General features: G+C 47.9%; 2 protein-coding genes across 3 annotated transcripts; one reads left to right on the forward strand and one right to left on the reverse strand.

Moving 5' to 3' along the window:
* Positions 1-5,791: 5,791 nt before the first annotated feature.
* On the forward strand, positions 5,792-8,149 carry LOC123448103 (nucleolin-like). The gene is made up of 5 exons (XM_045124873.1): positions 5,792-5,992; positions 6,361-6,431; positions 6,513-6,706; positions 6,812-7,344; positions 7,792-8,149. The coding sequence occupies exons 2-4, from the start codon at positions 6,422-6,424 to the stop codon at positions 7,271-7,273; spliced, it is 666 nt and encodes a 221-aa protein (XP_044980808.1). The 5' UTR covers positions 5,792-5,992; positions 6,361-6,421; the 3' UTR covers positions 7,274-7,344; positions 7,792-8,149.
* An 824-nt stretch (positions 8,150-8,973) lies between these two features.
* Positions 8,974-10,857, reverse strand: LOC123448102. 2 transcript variants are annotated; one of them, XM_045124871.1, is made up of 5 exons: positions 10,461-10,857; positions 10,299-10,363; positions 10,117-10,195; positions 9,885-10,031; positions 8,974-9,381 (listed from the first exon to the last, which is right to left on the reverse strand). In XM_045124871.1, exons 1-5 carry the CDS (start codon positions 10,723-10,725, stop codon positions 9,257-9,259), a joined length of 681 nt encoding a protein of 226 aa, XP_044980806.1. In that variant the 5' UTR covers positions 10,726-10,857; the 3' UTR covers positions 8,974-9,256. The 2 variants fall into 2 exon arrangements, with proteins under 2 accessions (XP_044980806.1, XP_044980807.1); XM_045124872.1 differs by having other exon boundaries at positions 10,117-10,177; positions 10,461-10,855.
* Between the last annotated feature and the right edge of the window lie 5,536 nt (positions 10,858-16,393).

Genomic DNA, 16,393 nt, shown 5'->3' on the forward strand with positions numbered 1-16,393 from the left:
GTTGGCACACCTAACAACAGCAGATGTATTGGATGATATGTGCTTTCATCTTATGCCATGCAAAGATGCATCAGATGCGCCTGTAGGTCGCTAGAAAGCCGAGTGCCCGCCGAAGGGGATGTCATGAAATGATGAGATGATCTTCTATTGAATTTCAGTCTTACCTCCTATAGCCAAATCGTGCCACAGAACCGCAAAATGTCGTGATGTAGTGAAAAATGACATTTTGCGTCTCCCCCCATGGCGAGTTGCTCCAGTAAGCACTTGGCCTAGGGATTGTTGATGTACTTGTTGGCGACATACTCGAGCCACGTTGGCTGGCACGATGTGATAGCAATTAGAGTGTCGGAAGGGTTGGCGCGCGAAAAGGCATCAACACCGACATTTTTTCTTTTTTGTGGCGGATGTGGTAATGCAGACCGAGCAGTTTGGTGAATGCCTTCTACTGCCAAGGTGTCGTCAGTCGCTGTTACTCCAAATGAACTAGGCTCTTTTGGTCGGTGTGGATGTCGAATTCCGTATGCTGAAGATACGGCCGCCATTGGTCGATAGACACAATGATTGCCAGGTACTCCTTCTCTCATAAGTGAACATGCCCTGATAACGTGGGTTGAGCGCCTTGCTCATGAAAACAATCAGATGCACGTGATGTTGCAGAATGGCTCCAATGCCGCGGCCGTTGGCGTCTGTCTCGACTGTGAACGGTTTCTTGAAGTTGGGCAGAGCCGACACAAGGGCTGAGACTAGTTGTTGCTTTAGCACTTGGAATGCGGTTTCAGTGACGGGAGTCGTGAGAAATGGAACACCTTTCTTGAGTAGATTTAATATAGGTCGTGCGATCATGCCAAAATTCCTGATGAACCGGCCGTAATACATTGCGATACCTAGGAAGCCGCGGACTCCTTTGACGTATGTGGGGGCTGTCCAATTAACCATTGCAGCAATCTTGGATGGCTCGGTGGAGACGTCGTCGACGCTGATGGTGTGGCCAAGGCACGAGATGTGCTGCTGACTGAAGGCACTTTTGTTGAGCTTGACATTCCAGCTGTCCTGGCGGAGCAGTTGTAGGACCTGCCGCGGATGGGCGACATGGTCAGGCAGAGATGCGCTGAAGACCAAGATGTTGTTGAAGAACGAGAGCACACATACACGGTTGAGAGATTTGAGGGTCGTTTTCATTGCACCCAGAAATGTTGCTCGTGCGCTTGCGAGTCCAAAGGAAACCACCTTGAACTTGAAGTGGCCTTTGCGAGTTTGAAATGCAGTTTTGTGCTCCTCTCCTCATGCGAGCTGGATTTGGTGGTAACCCACGCGGAGATCAAATTTGGAAAACCAGGCCGCGCCATGTAGTTCGTCCAGAAGTTCCTCAATCAGTGGTACTGGGTACTTGGCGACCACTCTAAGTGCATTGAGGTGTCTGTAATCTATGCACAAGTGCCATGTACCATCCTTTTTCTTGACGAGGATGACCGGCAAAGAGAAGGGACTGGTGTTGTGCTGAATGATGCCCGATCTGAGTGGTTCTTCCACTTGTGCTTTGATTTCCGTCTTGTGCTTAGGCTTGTGACGGTATGTCCTAATATTCACTCGTTGTGTGCCCGGTACAAGAGGTATCTGATGATAATAGACACGCCAGGGCGGCAGGCCTATGGGTTTGGCGAAGACATCTGGAAAGTCATCGATGATGTATTGAATGCAACCTCGGATTAGCGCTGATGACTCACTAGGTGTTGCGACCACACACAAATGAATGATGTGCAATACGCTCCCTTTGTTGCCGAGACCTTGTAACTGAATGTTGTTGATGGACTCGCAAACAATGGACGCAACATCAAGGCCTACCAGCCGAAGAGGCCCTGCTGGTGTGGAGATTTCAATGAAACAGTCGCGCCAATCGACGATCACGGGGCTGTGCTCCTCGATCTAGTCCATCCCGAGGATGGTGTCATAGGTGCCAAGCGCGAGTACCTTCAGGTCAATGAAGAACTCGTGGCCCTGCGAGTACCAGGGGCAGTGTGGTATGAATGCAGAACATATCATATCGCCCTCATCGACGACACAGACACGCCCCAACTTAGGAAGGGGTTGGACGCCCGATAGAGACGCTGCAAGACACGTGTCGATGAAGGAGTTGGAACAGCTCAGATCCACCAACAGAAGCACTTCGCGCCCTTGAATCCAAGCGCATAATTGAAACGCCTTTGCAGAAACTCCGACAGTCACTGCTGACAAAGAGATGGCCATGGCTGAGTCGTCCACACCGCTCGGAGGTGGCAGCTGGGTGTCGATGAAGTTGTCGAGGTCAAACATGTCGAGGAGCCACTCGACAACGTGCAACTGCACAAAAGTGGGGCAGACATGATCATGCCCCACCTCTCGCCGCACTTGAAGCAAAGACCACGGGCTCGTTTGTAATCTCGCAATGTCTTGAGCTTCGATGTGTCGACGCGGGCGACATCAGTGCAACAACGATCATTGGCTGTCGTTGGTGTCGTATGATGAGTCAGTGGTGGTAGCAGTGGCAGCTGCATAGCCGCATGCAGATCCGCCGCTGGTGGTCTTGGTAATGAACCAAAACCCCCATAAGCAACCTCCTCCTAGAGCAGCGCCAACGCGCAAGCTGTATCTATATCAGGTGGGCGTTGCACCAGCACCACATCCCTGATGTTGGTCCTCAGGCCCTCAACAAAACGAGCGATAAAATAGTAAGGGTGTATGGAATCTGAGTAAGAATTCAAATGATTTGTAATGAGTTCAAATTTCTCTATGTAAACGACCACGGTCGACGTTTGCCGCACTGTGTAAAACTGCCGTATGAGCATCTGGTGGCGATCGCGGCCGAACCTTGTGCACAACAAGGCCATGAACGAGTCCCAGTCGAACTCGCTCAAGCGCTTTTGTATGGACCGCAACCAAATGGCTGCAGGTCCGTAGAAATTGAGCGTTGCCATAGGAACCCAAAACGAAGGAACAATGCTAAACATGGAAAAATACTGCTCACACATAGTTTTCCAGAGGTTTGGGTTCTCACCTGCAAACTGTGGAAACGAGGCGGAGGGGTGTGCTTGGCCGAGGCCGTCGAGCATCTGGCTCGCATGGGAAAACGACGATAGCGGAATCAAAGGAGAAACGGCTTCGTATTGACCTTTGGACGGGAGCGGCGGCGGTGTCACAAGGGACGCCGTCGCGGGCCCCGTTGAAGATGGAGATCACCGTGTCTATCGGGCCATAGTATCCAGGTTCGCGGTTCGAGGGTGCGTTCCCTGACCCGGGGTCGATCGACCCCAATCGAGGGTCGGGGACGAGGTGGGGTCGTGGTGGGTCGTTGGGCGGATCGTGACCCCGATCGAATCTTGAAACCCCCACATCGGTAGGGTAGATTGCAATAAGCTAGACAAGAACATCTATTTAGGTGTTTGTTTCAGAGATTTTCGCCCATCAACTGTTTACGTCGTAAAGGGGAAACGTTACTAGCGTTTGTTAACTCGACATCTTAAACACATCCCTCTGTAAACAGGTCCGGCCGAGTCATCGCTTGATACCGCCCAAGCCCCACCGGTAAGGTCACGGTACCAAGCCCAAGCCATCCTCCTGCCCCACGAGCCCTCTCCTCCCGCACAGCCTCCTTTGCCTCGTCCGTCGCCGCCTCCAAAATCCCCTTCGAGTCCGACGTCAATGCCTCCCAAATCCCCTTCGAGCCCCCCTCCGCCTCCCTTGCAACAACTACCTTCGCCGACATCCATGGCTCCCTGACAAACTGAACTAGTTCCCTGTGGAGATCAAGACAGCCGGCGACGCTTATGATCAAGAAGGCTGCGGTGCTTGAGATCGGTGGCGGTCGCCAGCGCACATGGTCAAGATGGCCGGTGTGGCACAAGATCCAGCGGTCGGGGGCTGGATTTGGGAACGGCCGGCGGTGTTTGAGATCTTGGCCGGCTCGGTCCGGGACGAGCAAGAGCAGAGCCATCTACGGGGACGATGGTGCCTGGTAAGCAGTAGGGACGAGCAAGAACAGAGCGATGGTAAGCAATTCCTCTACCTGAACGAAAAACAAACAAACTTGAAAAAATCTCATTACACCTCCTTAAACACTGTGATCTGATTACGTTACCGTTACCGTGACCCTTTGTGTTGCCAAACACCTCCTATGTGGGATCGGGACGGGAGTTCATGGTGAATCGAGGCTTACCTGGCTATTGTGCTCCAAAGTTCTGAACTTCGCCGGACTACAACAGCCCGCCCTCCTGCGATCTTCCATTTGCCTGCTGGTCGTCGAGCTGCCTGCTGCGGTATCAAAGACTAGAGCTGTCTGGAAGGGAAAATAGGAGGGTGCTGGATGGCTCGAGTTGGAACTTGGAACTGGATCAAAGACTAGAGCTTTGCAGATGACCCGAAGAAGAGAGATTTGGGGACAGTTCATGCGAACATTTGGTTTGACACAAATGCGCATGTGAAAGAAAACGTAAGATGAAAAATCACGCCGTAGATGGCTCGAGCTCGACCTATGGCCCCATTTATTCTGATAAAGAGGCAAGGGAAATAAATTACCGTGCAGATCCTAATATTTTCAGAGGTAATGGCAGGTTCTTTCTATCCCTGCATGGCGAAATAACAATGACCCGGGCTCATCGAACCCAAATGTTTTGGATCGCGATCCACATTCCAAATTGACTTCTCGAAGATGTATACCCTTCATCGCACCTTGTTCCGGAGCGGTGGCGACCCATGACCCGCGACCCCGTTCCTCGACCCGGACGACCCGGATTTCTGGCAACTATGCATCGGGCCGGTGGGAGGAACACGTCGCCCCACTTATCAGTTGCCGCTGCGGGGTCGTGCACTGGCAGGGTTGCCGGTCGGGCGAGTTGCAGCGCCGTGACCGCTTCGCCCAGACCGGTGACGCGACGCTCGAGATCGGGCCTCCAGGCAAGGAGATCGTCGATCTTGGGCACCATAGTCTGCTCGGCCTTGGTGTTGGCTTCGATCACGGCCTCAATCCTGGTCTCGAATCGGGTGAGGAAGGCGGAGACACTAGAATCCATGGCGTCCAACGAATCGCGAGCTTAACGCAACGCCCGCGTCTCGGTCAGATGCGCCAGATCGGAGCGCCGTGAGATGGAAGACTGGTTTGTGATATCACCAATCTAGTTTGTGATACCACATGTTAGGCGACGTATTTCCTCGAACTCGGCGCCCGCGTCTCGGCCAGATGCGCCAGATCGGAGCGCCGTGAGGTGGAAGACAATTTTGGATTTCGCCCGAAAAAAAACGAAAAATGACTGCAATTCGTCAATCTCGTATGGGCCCGGATTTAGTGTGATCCGGTCAAATAATTTCGGCCCTTTTTGAAATTGCCAGCCCAGCCCAGCCCAACACCCAAAATAGCCCACATATCCTACCTTGTTGTATAAATATGTGAACTCAGCCAACCCTAACCCTAATTCTTCATTTTCCTCTCTAGCTCCGTCTGTGTGGCGGCTGCATGCAAACAGAAGCTCGAGGCCGGCCGGCGCGCCACTGCCTCGGCCAGCGTCCTCTTCCAGGCTCCAAGCCAGTCGCCACTTCGCCAGTCGTCACTCGTCACCCCTTCTCCTTCTCCTTCCGATGGACCTGTGCGACGGCGGCGACCTGGGCTTGGGCGACGGGCGCGACCTCGACAGCGCCCGAGCGCGCGTTCAGCGGGGCGACATGCGCGACCTCGACGGCGCCCGTGCGCGCGGCGACCTGTGCGACGGCCGCGACCTCGATGGCGCCCGTGCGCGCGGCAACCTGTGCGACGGCCGTGACCTCGACGGCGCACGTGCGCGCGGCGACCTGGGCGACTGCCGCGACCTCGACAGTGCACGTGCGTGCGGTGACCTTGGCAACGGCCGCGACACTGTGGACCGTGTCAGGTCGAGTCTGCAGCACAATTGGAACAACACCGACCGCGGCGACCACAGGCAGCCGAGCCTAGCAAATCGTGACAAGACAACACGCCATGATTTGCAAGGTGAGCTACTTTGTGCTATTTTGGTTTGTGATAATCAGATTCTGGTAATAAGCTGTCACATTGTTTCTTATTTGCAAGACCCTACCATGTTATTCTGACTGAGCATCTCTACTTTAGTTTTGCTGTGTCCTAGTGCATCTTCATATCATGTTGAGCTGAAAGCAGGAAAGTATTTCCCTTGAAATGATGCTTATGCTGTATTGTTTAGTTCTGTGTTGGTGCATCAGTCTGGAGACGTATGAGCTTTCATGGATATATATTTGTAACTCGTACTGACTACTTTTTTATAATTTAATTGAGGTACATAATCATAGTATTCAGTTCTCAAAAAAATTTAATTGAGCTGCTTTGGCCATTTATGAAATCAGCGCTTTTAGGGAACTTCGTGGAAGGTTTGGTCAACGGGTTGCACACATTTCAGCACAAAAAATGTCACCAAGTAAGTTACAATGCTTGCAGATCCTTAGTCGCACTTTCCTCCAATTTGCAACTTGTTAATCTCATTGTTTTTTGTTGGTAGCCGAGTGGTGGTTTCAGTTTGGAGGGGACGTTCCCAATCTGCAGAAGTATGCCTTGAGAATTGTTTCCCAATGTGTGTCGTCAAGTGGATGTGAAAGCAACTGGAGCGCTTGGGCCTTGGTCCACACGAAGCAAAGGAATTGTCTATTATATGGCAAGCTGCACAAGTTTGTATCCGTTCGCCACAACTTGAAGGTATAAAATGCTCTTGTGTGTTGAGACCATGATCCTCCATTTTCTTAGAAAATATTGTTGTTTACGTTGCTGTTATTTACTGATTTTGTTTTCACACCTTTGAAGATAGGTGCTGAAGAAGACAAGGACCGGGTGAGAGAGAATGATAAATATAAGGAGGTTGATCCATGTGCAATGATGATGAATACATCCATGTTTGATGAGGCTAATCCAATGATGGATTTGTTGAATGAGGATGAGGAACATGTTATCTTGGATGGATCTGATGCTGCTAGCGCCGTGTTTGAGGAAATACGTCGCCTTAACTCAAGCAAGAAATCCTCTCATCTTGGAAGGAAGGGCAATGGAACGAAAAGGAAGAGAGTATTGGAAGAAGATGAGGATGACTACATTGATTGTGATGATGATGATGAAGAAGATGAGTACATAGACATTGATGATGAGGATGAATGCGGAGATGATAGCGCAAGTGAAGCTGATGGAGAAGATTCAACTACCCGAGTTGAAAAGATCAACCAAGCCAAGATGGAAACGAGGCTGAGGAAAGAAATGATGGAGGTTTGCTGAACTGCCATAGATCTCGACGAGGAAAGCAAAGCATGAAGCTGAAGGACTTGACGAGCCTTTACAATTGACAGGTAAGTTCATTGACCTGGTTTGAAATGATCTAGATTTCTGAAGCTTAAATTACTGTTATATTTGGTTAGAAACTACAGTTTCAGTATTGTAGTAATCCTCGCATTTCGGTAATGCCCAAACATTTCTGCCAAGGTTTTTGTTTGCTGAAAGTTGCATGGGGTGTGCTAACTGTTTTCTTTTTCTGACACGGTTATAAGTTCATTGGACCTGGTTAGGAATGCTCTAGCAAGTTTTTTTTTCAAAATTACTAGTATTATATTTGGTTAGGCGTTGCAAGTTTACCTACAGATTGCTAATTCTAGCATACATACAACCATGAGGAATGTCATTGTAGTGGAAATTAATCCAAATAATTCATAGCTTCATAAATTGCCAAATGATTGCATCTGCCCACTTTACCTTGTAATATTGATTGACTTAATACACCATCATTTTGGCATTTGTAGAAGCATTTGGAGCATCGTATGGGGTCGCAAGGCTGCTGTCTAGTGACAGAAGTGACACAAGAATGAAAGAAGGAAGCTTCTGGTTGCATTTTGTGGTGTATGAGAACTCTGAATGTTATTTTGTGGGATGCATGAAATGTTGTCCAGGACTAGTGGTGGACAATTCATTTGGATGGATGTTCTTTTGCTGTGATCTTGGATGTAGTTAAACTATACTACGGATTGGCCTGGATGTAGAACCTAAATTATGGATTGTTATTTGACTTGTAGACTATAATCTGGACTCCTGATTCGTCATTCTAGATTGAATTCTGGAGTGGTATATATTAAGTTAAATCATGCTATAATTTGCTTTCAATCAAGTATCTTTCTGTGATATGTCATTGTTCCACAAAATTTCAAAAATTATGTCAAATTTCGGACGTTTTTCATTCAATTTTCGGCCAGTTTTCGTCCCAGTTTTCAATTTTTGGATTTGACTTCTCGTCCGTTTTTTTTCCAAAAATTTCCGAAATTCGTCTATTTCGCCCAGGACCGGAAAATAATGCAAAACGAAATCCAAAATCCTGTCCAGTAGTGGATACATTCGATCTACTGGCTGGGCTCACGAATTCGAGTCACAGGTAGCTATTACAAGCAGATTACACGAGTTGGGAAAGAGGACCGGGATGGAAGGAAGAACAGGTAACCGCCATCGCCAGATACGTGATCCATTGGATGCCGTCCGTCTCTCTCCGCATGGCTTCAAATAGTATGAAGGTTGGCTTCAGCTGGCCCAGGCCGGCCCGTGGTAGCGTGGGTTGGGCCGTCTGGGCCGCGTGGGTCGTTGGAAAGCGTTGGAGCCGTGGCTCTCGCTGCCCTGTGGGTTCCCCATGTCAGGTACGCTCACACTTAGGCCTCATGCTAACGTTATGCCTCTGCCCCTTGTTAGAGCCCATCTTGATATTATACAACGGGCTGTGCGCTGGCAATTGTTAGATCCCATAGTGTAGCAGTTTCTGGATTAGCAGAGCTGCCCAGCATTTGTCAGCTCTGGTACAATCTTGCAGCCAAATGTTTTGTCTTTATATCTGTAGAATGCGTGGTGTTTATAATGCCACATTCTGAAAACTAGTTTTGAAAACGATGAGGTAATTTTTTTTTACGTCCGTTTAAAAAAAAAAAATCTCGATCCACTTGAAATTTATTCAGACACAGCTTTTATTCCGTATCTCCATTTTCAACTTTCTGCCATTGCGTTGTCGTTAGACACATTCACAAAGCAGAAACAGTCCGCCTATGTTTTAAACATTTGTATCAGCCTTTGGCGTGAAATCCAGCGCGGGTTTGTGTGAATGACCTGTTCCTTGAGGACGAGCTGTTGAAAATTTCTCTTACTCGTACTACAAGCTATTTCTGGGTAGCGTACTGCGTACATACATAGTACCTCGATCCTGAGGCGCACTCGCTTGTTTTGAAAGGTACGCTAGCTTGTTTCTTGAACTGCACTTGCTAGCACAGTCTCGGCTTCCTGCTGGTCATCTTTGCTGGCCTCGGCTGCTACATCGACGATAGTCTTCCTAACCCGAAACATTGCCAAGTGGATGTCACCTGCGACAGAAGCAATTGGTCAAAAGCAAGGAGTGCAGTAAAGTGTCTTAGGGCGATGAGCAAATAACCAGCAGTTCCCCTACTTCTTCCTTGATAATCAGCAGTTCCTAAACACCCTCCCCGATCCTCTCCCTGAATATATGCTCTCTCTCTCTCCCTCTCCCTTATTTTTGAAGGCCTTGCCTTTCTGTCAAAAGTATTGAACGCAAAGGGTGGTACAAATTACAATACATCACTCCTTCCTCCACAAAATCTTTTTCAGAAAATCTCAAAATCTAAGTCGTGCTAGCACTACTCAACTCCTGATAGTCCCTTCTGTGTGGTCAGCATAAGAAAAGCATTGCTAATCGTGAATCAGCAAACCACGTTTGTTAAAAAATATCATGAAAAAAACCTTTCCGTAACCATGACTCAGTAATGCTAAGTAGTAATATGTGACTAGCCTTGCGCTAATTTTGTGTCAAAAGTGTACACGCCCTAGGAATATAGGAAGGAGGGAGTACCGAAGATGAGCAGGCTCCCGGGTTGGACGGCGACTGGGAATCCCGGCACCAGCTTCCTCTCGTTAACGTAGGTGCCGTTGGTGCTGTCCATGTCCGTAACCACCAGGCTCCCATCCTTCTTCTCCAGCCGAGCGTGCACCCCAGAAACTGCAGCAGCAGCTCAGAGATTCTCAGATCACCAGCCAACGAGACGCCTTAACTGAAAGGAAACACCCAAGAAGAGATCGATCACCTGTCGCGACGGGGATGACAACGTCGGCGTTCTCCGGAACTCGTCCCACGGTCATCGCTCCCTGAGATGAACAAGATGCCTGTCATGCCTGGCGTCACCAACAGTCTTTGTTTTGTCTTTTTGGTTGCGCATGTACATGATCAGCATGAACGGGAGATCAAGAATGGACGAGGAGCGCGTACGGATGCGATCTCGATGGCGCCGGGCCGGGCGACGCGGTAGCCGATGTGTTTCCAGTCGCCGTCTCCTGAAACCAGCGGCGATGTTAGTTCATCCGCTACTTATCAGTGTTATCACGGATGGTCTGACCATTTGTCAATTGTCAGCCAGGGAGAGAGATGGACCTGCGGGCTCAAGAATCCATCGCTCCGTAGAGACGACGGCCGACGGGCTGCCGGTGGAGGCGGAGGAGCACCTCAACGAAAGGATGCTGCTGCTTCTTCTTGTGCTCAACAACCATGGCGCAGCGAGGGGAATCTGCTGTGTGGTGGAGCACGTGATGCGAGGCGACGCCGTGGAGAGGCGGAGGAAGGTAGCTGCCGTTGATCTCCTGGGGCTGGAAAACGACAGCAAGACAGAGGAGCTAGCCGCTGCTGCCACTGCCTCCATTTGCGACGGGCAGAAGTTGAGGGTGGATAAAATTCTTGTGTTGCTCAGTTGGAGAGGCTCTGTTCTCAGGGGGAGAGGGTGGAGGAGATAGGAGGGCGCTGATTGTGATGGGTTGGCAGGTGTCCGAATGTCCTATCCTGGCCAATCGTGCTTGCTACCATGTGGTTATGGTTAAACGAGGGCATGGGCAGGCCGGCCGACGACCCAGCCCGAACCCAGTTCAAAAAATCTGGGTTGGGCTTTGTGTTCCGATCTGAAATTTCGGTCCATTGTCTATTCCGGGCCGGGCTCGGACATGAATTTTTTTACAGTTTACATAGAGGTTCAACTTGGCCCGATCTGGAATTGATCTTTTTAGTTTCTTTGGACCGGGCTGAGCCTACATATTTTTTTACTGGGCCATGCTCGGGCCTAGACTCTGCAAGTCGGGCCTTGAAAGGTCCAGCCCGAGGAATGACCATGTTTAGTTATGGTTAACTCATTTTATTTATCAATTTTTTTCCTTCAACGTTTGTTTTTTCCTTCTCGTGAAAAGCACATGGTTACTATGAATAGCCTTATATTCCCTTCATTCCATACATTTTGTCATGATTTTAATTCAAATTTGGAGTAAAACCATGTTAAAAAAATTATGGAGCGGAAGAAGCAGTTTATGATAGATCAACCAAATTCTGGTTTCTACTTGGTTAATTCGCACTATTATTCTCGTGTTTTCTTCCCTAAACTATAGACGGCTCGGGCAAATTCTCCCCTCCACGCTTCATCAGCAAGCCTATGGATTCGCCACCCTCTTCCCGCTGCTCAGACGGCTGGTGGCGGGAAGGGGAATCTCGTTGCTTCCACTCTGATTAGTAGTTTAGGTTAGGGATTTTTAGTCCACACAAGCATGGGGCTTCTTCTTCCACTTTGTCTTCCGGGTTTTGACCCTCCTTGAGTTCGTCCGTCTAAACGTAGTCTACGGAGCTCCGACGTGGACACCCGCTATTTGTTTTGGCGGTGATGTTAGGGTTTCTCATTATGTGATAAGATTTGATGTTAGGTGTTTGAGATATATGCAAGGGTTTAATGACAACACCTACGGTTCGAGGTCGATGTTCCTTAGTGGCACATGCACAAGGACTCCCTCGCTGCCACCGATAAGCTCAAGGATTCTTCGGTAGGGGACCGGTGACGTCGACACGTCATCAACTTGTTCTCGCTGTAGTAGTGGTTGTTCGGTGGTCTTCGAATCTCAATGTAATTTTTTATTATGTTTGAGATGCTTTATACTTGTAGCGAACTTTTATAATATATCCATTAAAATAACTCACACTATTAAAACCCATACATTCAAAAAATACTATCACTTGTCAACACTAGCACATAAAGGCATCACTTCCTGGGCTGACGACATCACGACCGAGTAGGGAGGGTTTCCACCTTAGAATATACATACTGTCACACCCTGTTTTTGCACCACTTTACCACTACTTTTCCTTTTCAAAATTTGGAATAAATTAAAACTTCTTAAGTAAATGCTATGAGTGTCGTGATTGCCATTGCTTGTATGTGTGCTTGTGAGTGGATCACCAATTTTTTTATAAATATTATTTTTACAAAAACCCTTTTTATTATTTTTGTAGCTTTAAACCCCTGCTTTGGGATTTGCACTACAAGTCCCTTTTCTAAGGCCAGAAATGTTATTTCTTGGTGAAAATTTATTTTTCTACGTTAGAAAAATCTGATAAAATTTAGGAAGATTCCGAGGACATATACTTTCCATACATAAGAGTTTCAACCCGTTGTCATGTTCAAAATATTCGACTAAACCCTTGAAGACCATTTTTGTCTGTTTTGACCTTTTCAAATATTTTGAAAGAAAATATTCTCAATAAATTCTAAGAAAATTCTAGCATGTCCCACATGCTATATTTGGTGATCATACCAAGTTTCACCTCCATCCAAGGTGGTTTGGTTCACCAAATAATCTAGAAACCCTTCCTGTCCAAAACTAAGTCGGATCAATTCAACATTGCCAAGTTTGTCCAATTGGTCTCATGCTTTGCAGGAGTTCTCAATACCCCAAATAAGGAGGGCATGCCAAGAATTGGATTTGTGGGAATTGATTTGACCACATTTGCTCACAAGGTTGCAGATTTGCCTATTTGTGGGTATTTTCACGTTTACATTGTCAAACTTGTTCAATTGAGCTCAAATTTGGTAAAACTTCCTCTTTATGTCCACCATCCAATCTTGTTAACTATCAAAGCCATTGGATAAAGTTAACTCCCCCAAACTAGCATCAAACACCTTCTACTAGTTTAGAAAACTAGCAGCTAGCACCCCCAACACTTAGGGCCAGTTCTTTTGCTCGCTTCTAGAATAAGGTGGAAATAAGCTACCCCCTACCCAGCTTATTCTAGAAGCTCTATCAAATTTATTTATTCAGAAGTCTACTAATTAAGACTTGACTAATAGACTTCTAAAAAAATTGGTTGGGCTTCTAGAATAAGCTGGGTAGGGGGCAACTTATTCTAGAAGCTCAAAAAGCCAACAAAAGAACTGGCCCTTACTCCCTTCACTCCAAACTTGTATCATAGGTTGCTTGTGCCTCCCCACAACCATAGCCGAAAGATCCAGCACCAATTCAATAAGAGGGAGCCAAAATCTCCAATTAACCCACTAAATCAATGCTGACAACATCTATTTATCACTCCACCTTTTGACCAGCTTGATTCCCTCGGCCCCAAGCACTCAGAGGGCATCTACCACACCCCCAGACTCCACAAGACAAGGACAAATACGCTAGAGCGCGCTAGCATGTCGTGGCATGCCAAAGCTGTGCTCTGGACACGCTATAGGGCGCACCCGAGCACAAGGAGGCCAACCACGGCCAATTCCTGCTCCCTCCCGTTGCCCCTCTTTGACCACATCATCGACCAAGTCCAGGACAATGTCGGGCCCTCTCTTCCCCCTCTCCTCTGCCCCATGCGACGCGCGCCCGAACCGGCCAGAAGAGCTCTGCCACCGCGACACGCCAAGAGCCTGCCCCCACTCCTCCTAAAGACCCCTCGTGGTCTAAAACCACATCCACAAAACCACGGGCTCGCTCCCGAGCTCTCTCTCCCCCTTTGGCCACCACAACAGCATCACCGGCGCACCACCCTTCAATGGATCGTCGGCCGCCTATATAAAGCCCCCCAGCTGTCCCCCGCACCTCCAACACCTCTCTCTAGCCTCCAATCGACCAACCCCAGCGCCCCTTGAGCTAAAAAAGCACCGCTGCTCAAGATCGAACGGGGCGCCGCTGCGTTTGGGCTCCGTCGATCTCGAGACATAGGCACGCTCTGGAGCTCCTTCCACCTTTTCCGTGACCGCAAGAGCTTCCTGGTCCTCCTCCACCTCTTCCCCGACCCTCTCCATCCTCTGAGCGTCGTCGTCAACATCTTCCCGAAAGCCTCCGCCGCGGATTCTTCGTCGCTGGAGATTCAGGCCACCATTGATGCTCGTTCAACCCCAAGTCAAGAGGCAGGAGTGCGAGGAGTCCATTCCCGCATTCGCCCGTCCTTGACACCGCCAGAATCACGGCCGGTGAGCTCCCCCTCCCGTGTGTCCTGTGGTAGGAGATGAACCCGACAGGAGGGCCCCACTTGTCGGCAGCGTCTCTCTCCTCCTCTCTCCTCTTTGTCGCTGGCCGCGGGGCCCCGCGCGTTAGGTTTGAACCTCACAGCACGCGCGCATGGGCTGGCTGGCTGGCTGGCCAGTTGGCAGTTGAGCTGGCCTAGCTACTGGCCGAGCCTGGCGAGTGAGCTCGCCCTTTTTATTTATTCTTTTCTGAACTTTAAAAATGAATTTCAACAATATTACATATTCATACAAACTTAAATATTTTTCCACCATAATTCTTGTAAAATTATGTAGTATTTAATAATACTGCTTGTGCAATTTTTATAAAAAAATTATGCGAAGTTTTAAATTAAAACCTAGTTAAGTATTTTTACCTCTACTAAAAAGACTTCCAAAAATAGTTTTCCATTCCAAAACCAGAAACAAATATTATTAGAAATAATGTTAGAATTTTACAGAATAGGGTAACATTTTAGATGTGAGTTTGTGCTGTGTTTTTTGTTATAATTCTTGTTATTATTATTACTATTATGACGATAGATCACCCGTTTGATGAAGGACTTGGACCCGAAGACCTGGAAGACCCCGGATACCTACCTGATCAAGGAAAGCATCCCTTTGACCATGTCTCAGAAAATATTTATGCATGCATGTTGATTACTTATTCTGATGCATATGATCATGATTTATCGGCAAACCGTCGGTATGGTGTTACCGATAGCTCCTCTAGAGCAGTTGCATTGAGCATGACCTTACCATCTATGAGGGTCACACTGATGAAAAGTTGCCAAGTAGATAGTAGTGCTACACATAGGATGAGCATATGCATGGTGATGGTAACACAAAGGAGATTGGAAAGATGTTTTCGAAAACCCCGTCGGGTGCCACTAATGCCCGAGGGTGATGATATTGAGTTGGATGGCCACTTGAGCGAGAAGTGGTGTACCAAGAAAGATATTGGTGTGTGTGAGTGTGGTTTCGAAAACAAGGAGAGATTTAAGATGTGTCGATCGTCCCAACCTTACACATGTGACCACGATACCCCTTTATGGGACGGGGTTTTGTTGATTACTCTTGTCGGTGCTAGCAAATGGCCCACATTACTAGTGGCGGGAGTGCTATGGTCACTCTCATGTCGGGGTCATGCCAGGTAGGATGACTTTGTTGTTTTTACATGTGTCGGGCACACCGTTGGTCCCTACATGGATGATATGATTTAGAGTTGGTGCTTGTAAGATATACATCATGTGGGTTGGGTACCGACCGAGTGGACTCTTTGTCTAGTATCATCAAGGGAAAGGCAATGATCAGGTACTTACCTCAGGTATGTTATATACCGCGAGTCGTGGATGACACAAAAGATTCACGGATCTCGTGGATACAGCGCGCAACATCCGCAAAGTGTAAAACTATTAGAATAGCCGTGTCCACGGTCAAGGATAGTTGGGTGGTGCTGCTTAAACTACGTCCAATCGTTTTCACATAAACCAAGCATGTGTGTGTGTTGGAAATATGCCCTAGAGGCAATGATAAATAGTTATTATTATATTTCCTGTTTAAAGATAATCGTTTATTATCCATGCTATAATTGTATTGAATGAAAATATAGATACATGTGTGGATAAATAGACACAACAATATCCCTAGCAAGCCTCTAGTTGGCTAGCCAGTTGATCAAGGATAGTCAAGGTTTTCTGATTATGTGCAAAGTGTTGTTGCTTGATAACTGGATCACATCATTAGGAGAATCATGTGATGGACTAGACCCAAACTATGAATGTAGCATATTGATCGTGTCATTTTATTGCTATTGTTTTCTGCGTGTCAAGTATTTGTTCCTATGACCATGAGATCATATAACCCACTGGCACCGGAGGGATACATTGTGTGTATCAAACGTCACAACGTAACTGGGTGACTATAAAGGTGCTCTACAGGTATCTCCGAAGGTGTCCGTTGGGTTAGTATGGATCAAGAATGGGATTTGTCGCTCCGTATGACGGAGAGGTATCTCGGGGCCCACTCGGTAATACAACATCACACACAAGCCTTGCAAGCAATG

This window comes from Hordeum vulgare, chromosome 4H (genome assembly GCF_904849725.1).
Source record: "Hordeum vulgare subsp. vulgare chromosome 4H, MorexV3_pseudomolecules_assembly, whole genome shotgun sequence".
Classification (NCBI taxonomy): domain Eukaryota; kingdom Viridiplantae; phylum Streptophyta; class Magnoliopsida; order Poales; family Poaceae; genus Hordeum; species Hordeum vulgare.

Coding starts and splice junctions, on each gene's coding strand:
- LOC123448103 (XM_045124873.1), top strand. Junction 6,707..6,811: donor CCGTTCGCCACAACTTGAAG/GTATAAAATGCT, acceptor ACACCTTTGAAG/ATAGGTGCTGAAGAAGACAA.
- LOC123448102 (XM_045124871.1), bottom strand. CDS start 10,725: ATGGAGGCAGTGGCAGCAGCGGCTAGCTCCTCTGTCTTGCTGTCGTTT. Junction 10,196..10,298: donor GCGCCATCGAGATCGCATCC/GTACGCGCTCCT, acceptor CAGGCATGACAG/GCATCTTGTTCATCTCAGGG. Junction 10,032..10,116: donor TGTCATCCCCGTCGCGACAG/GTGATCGATCTC, acceptor CTGCTGCTGCAG/TTTCTGGGGTGCACGCTCGG.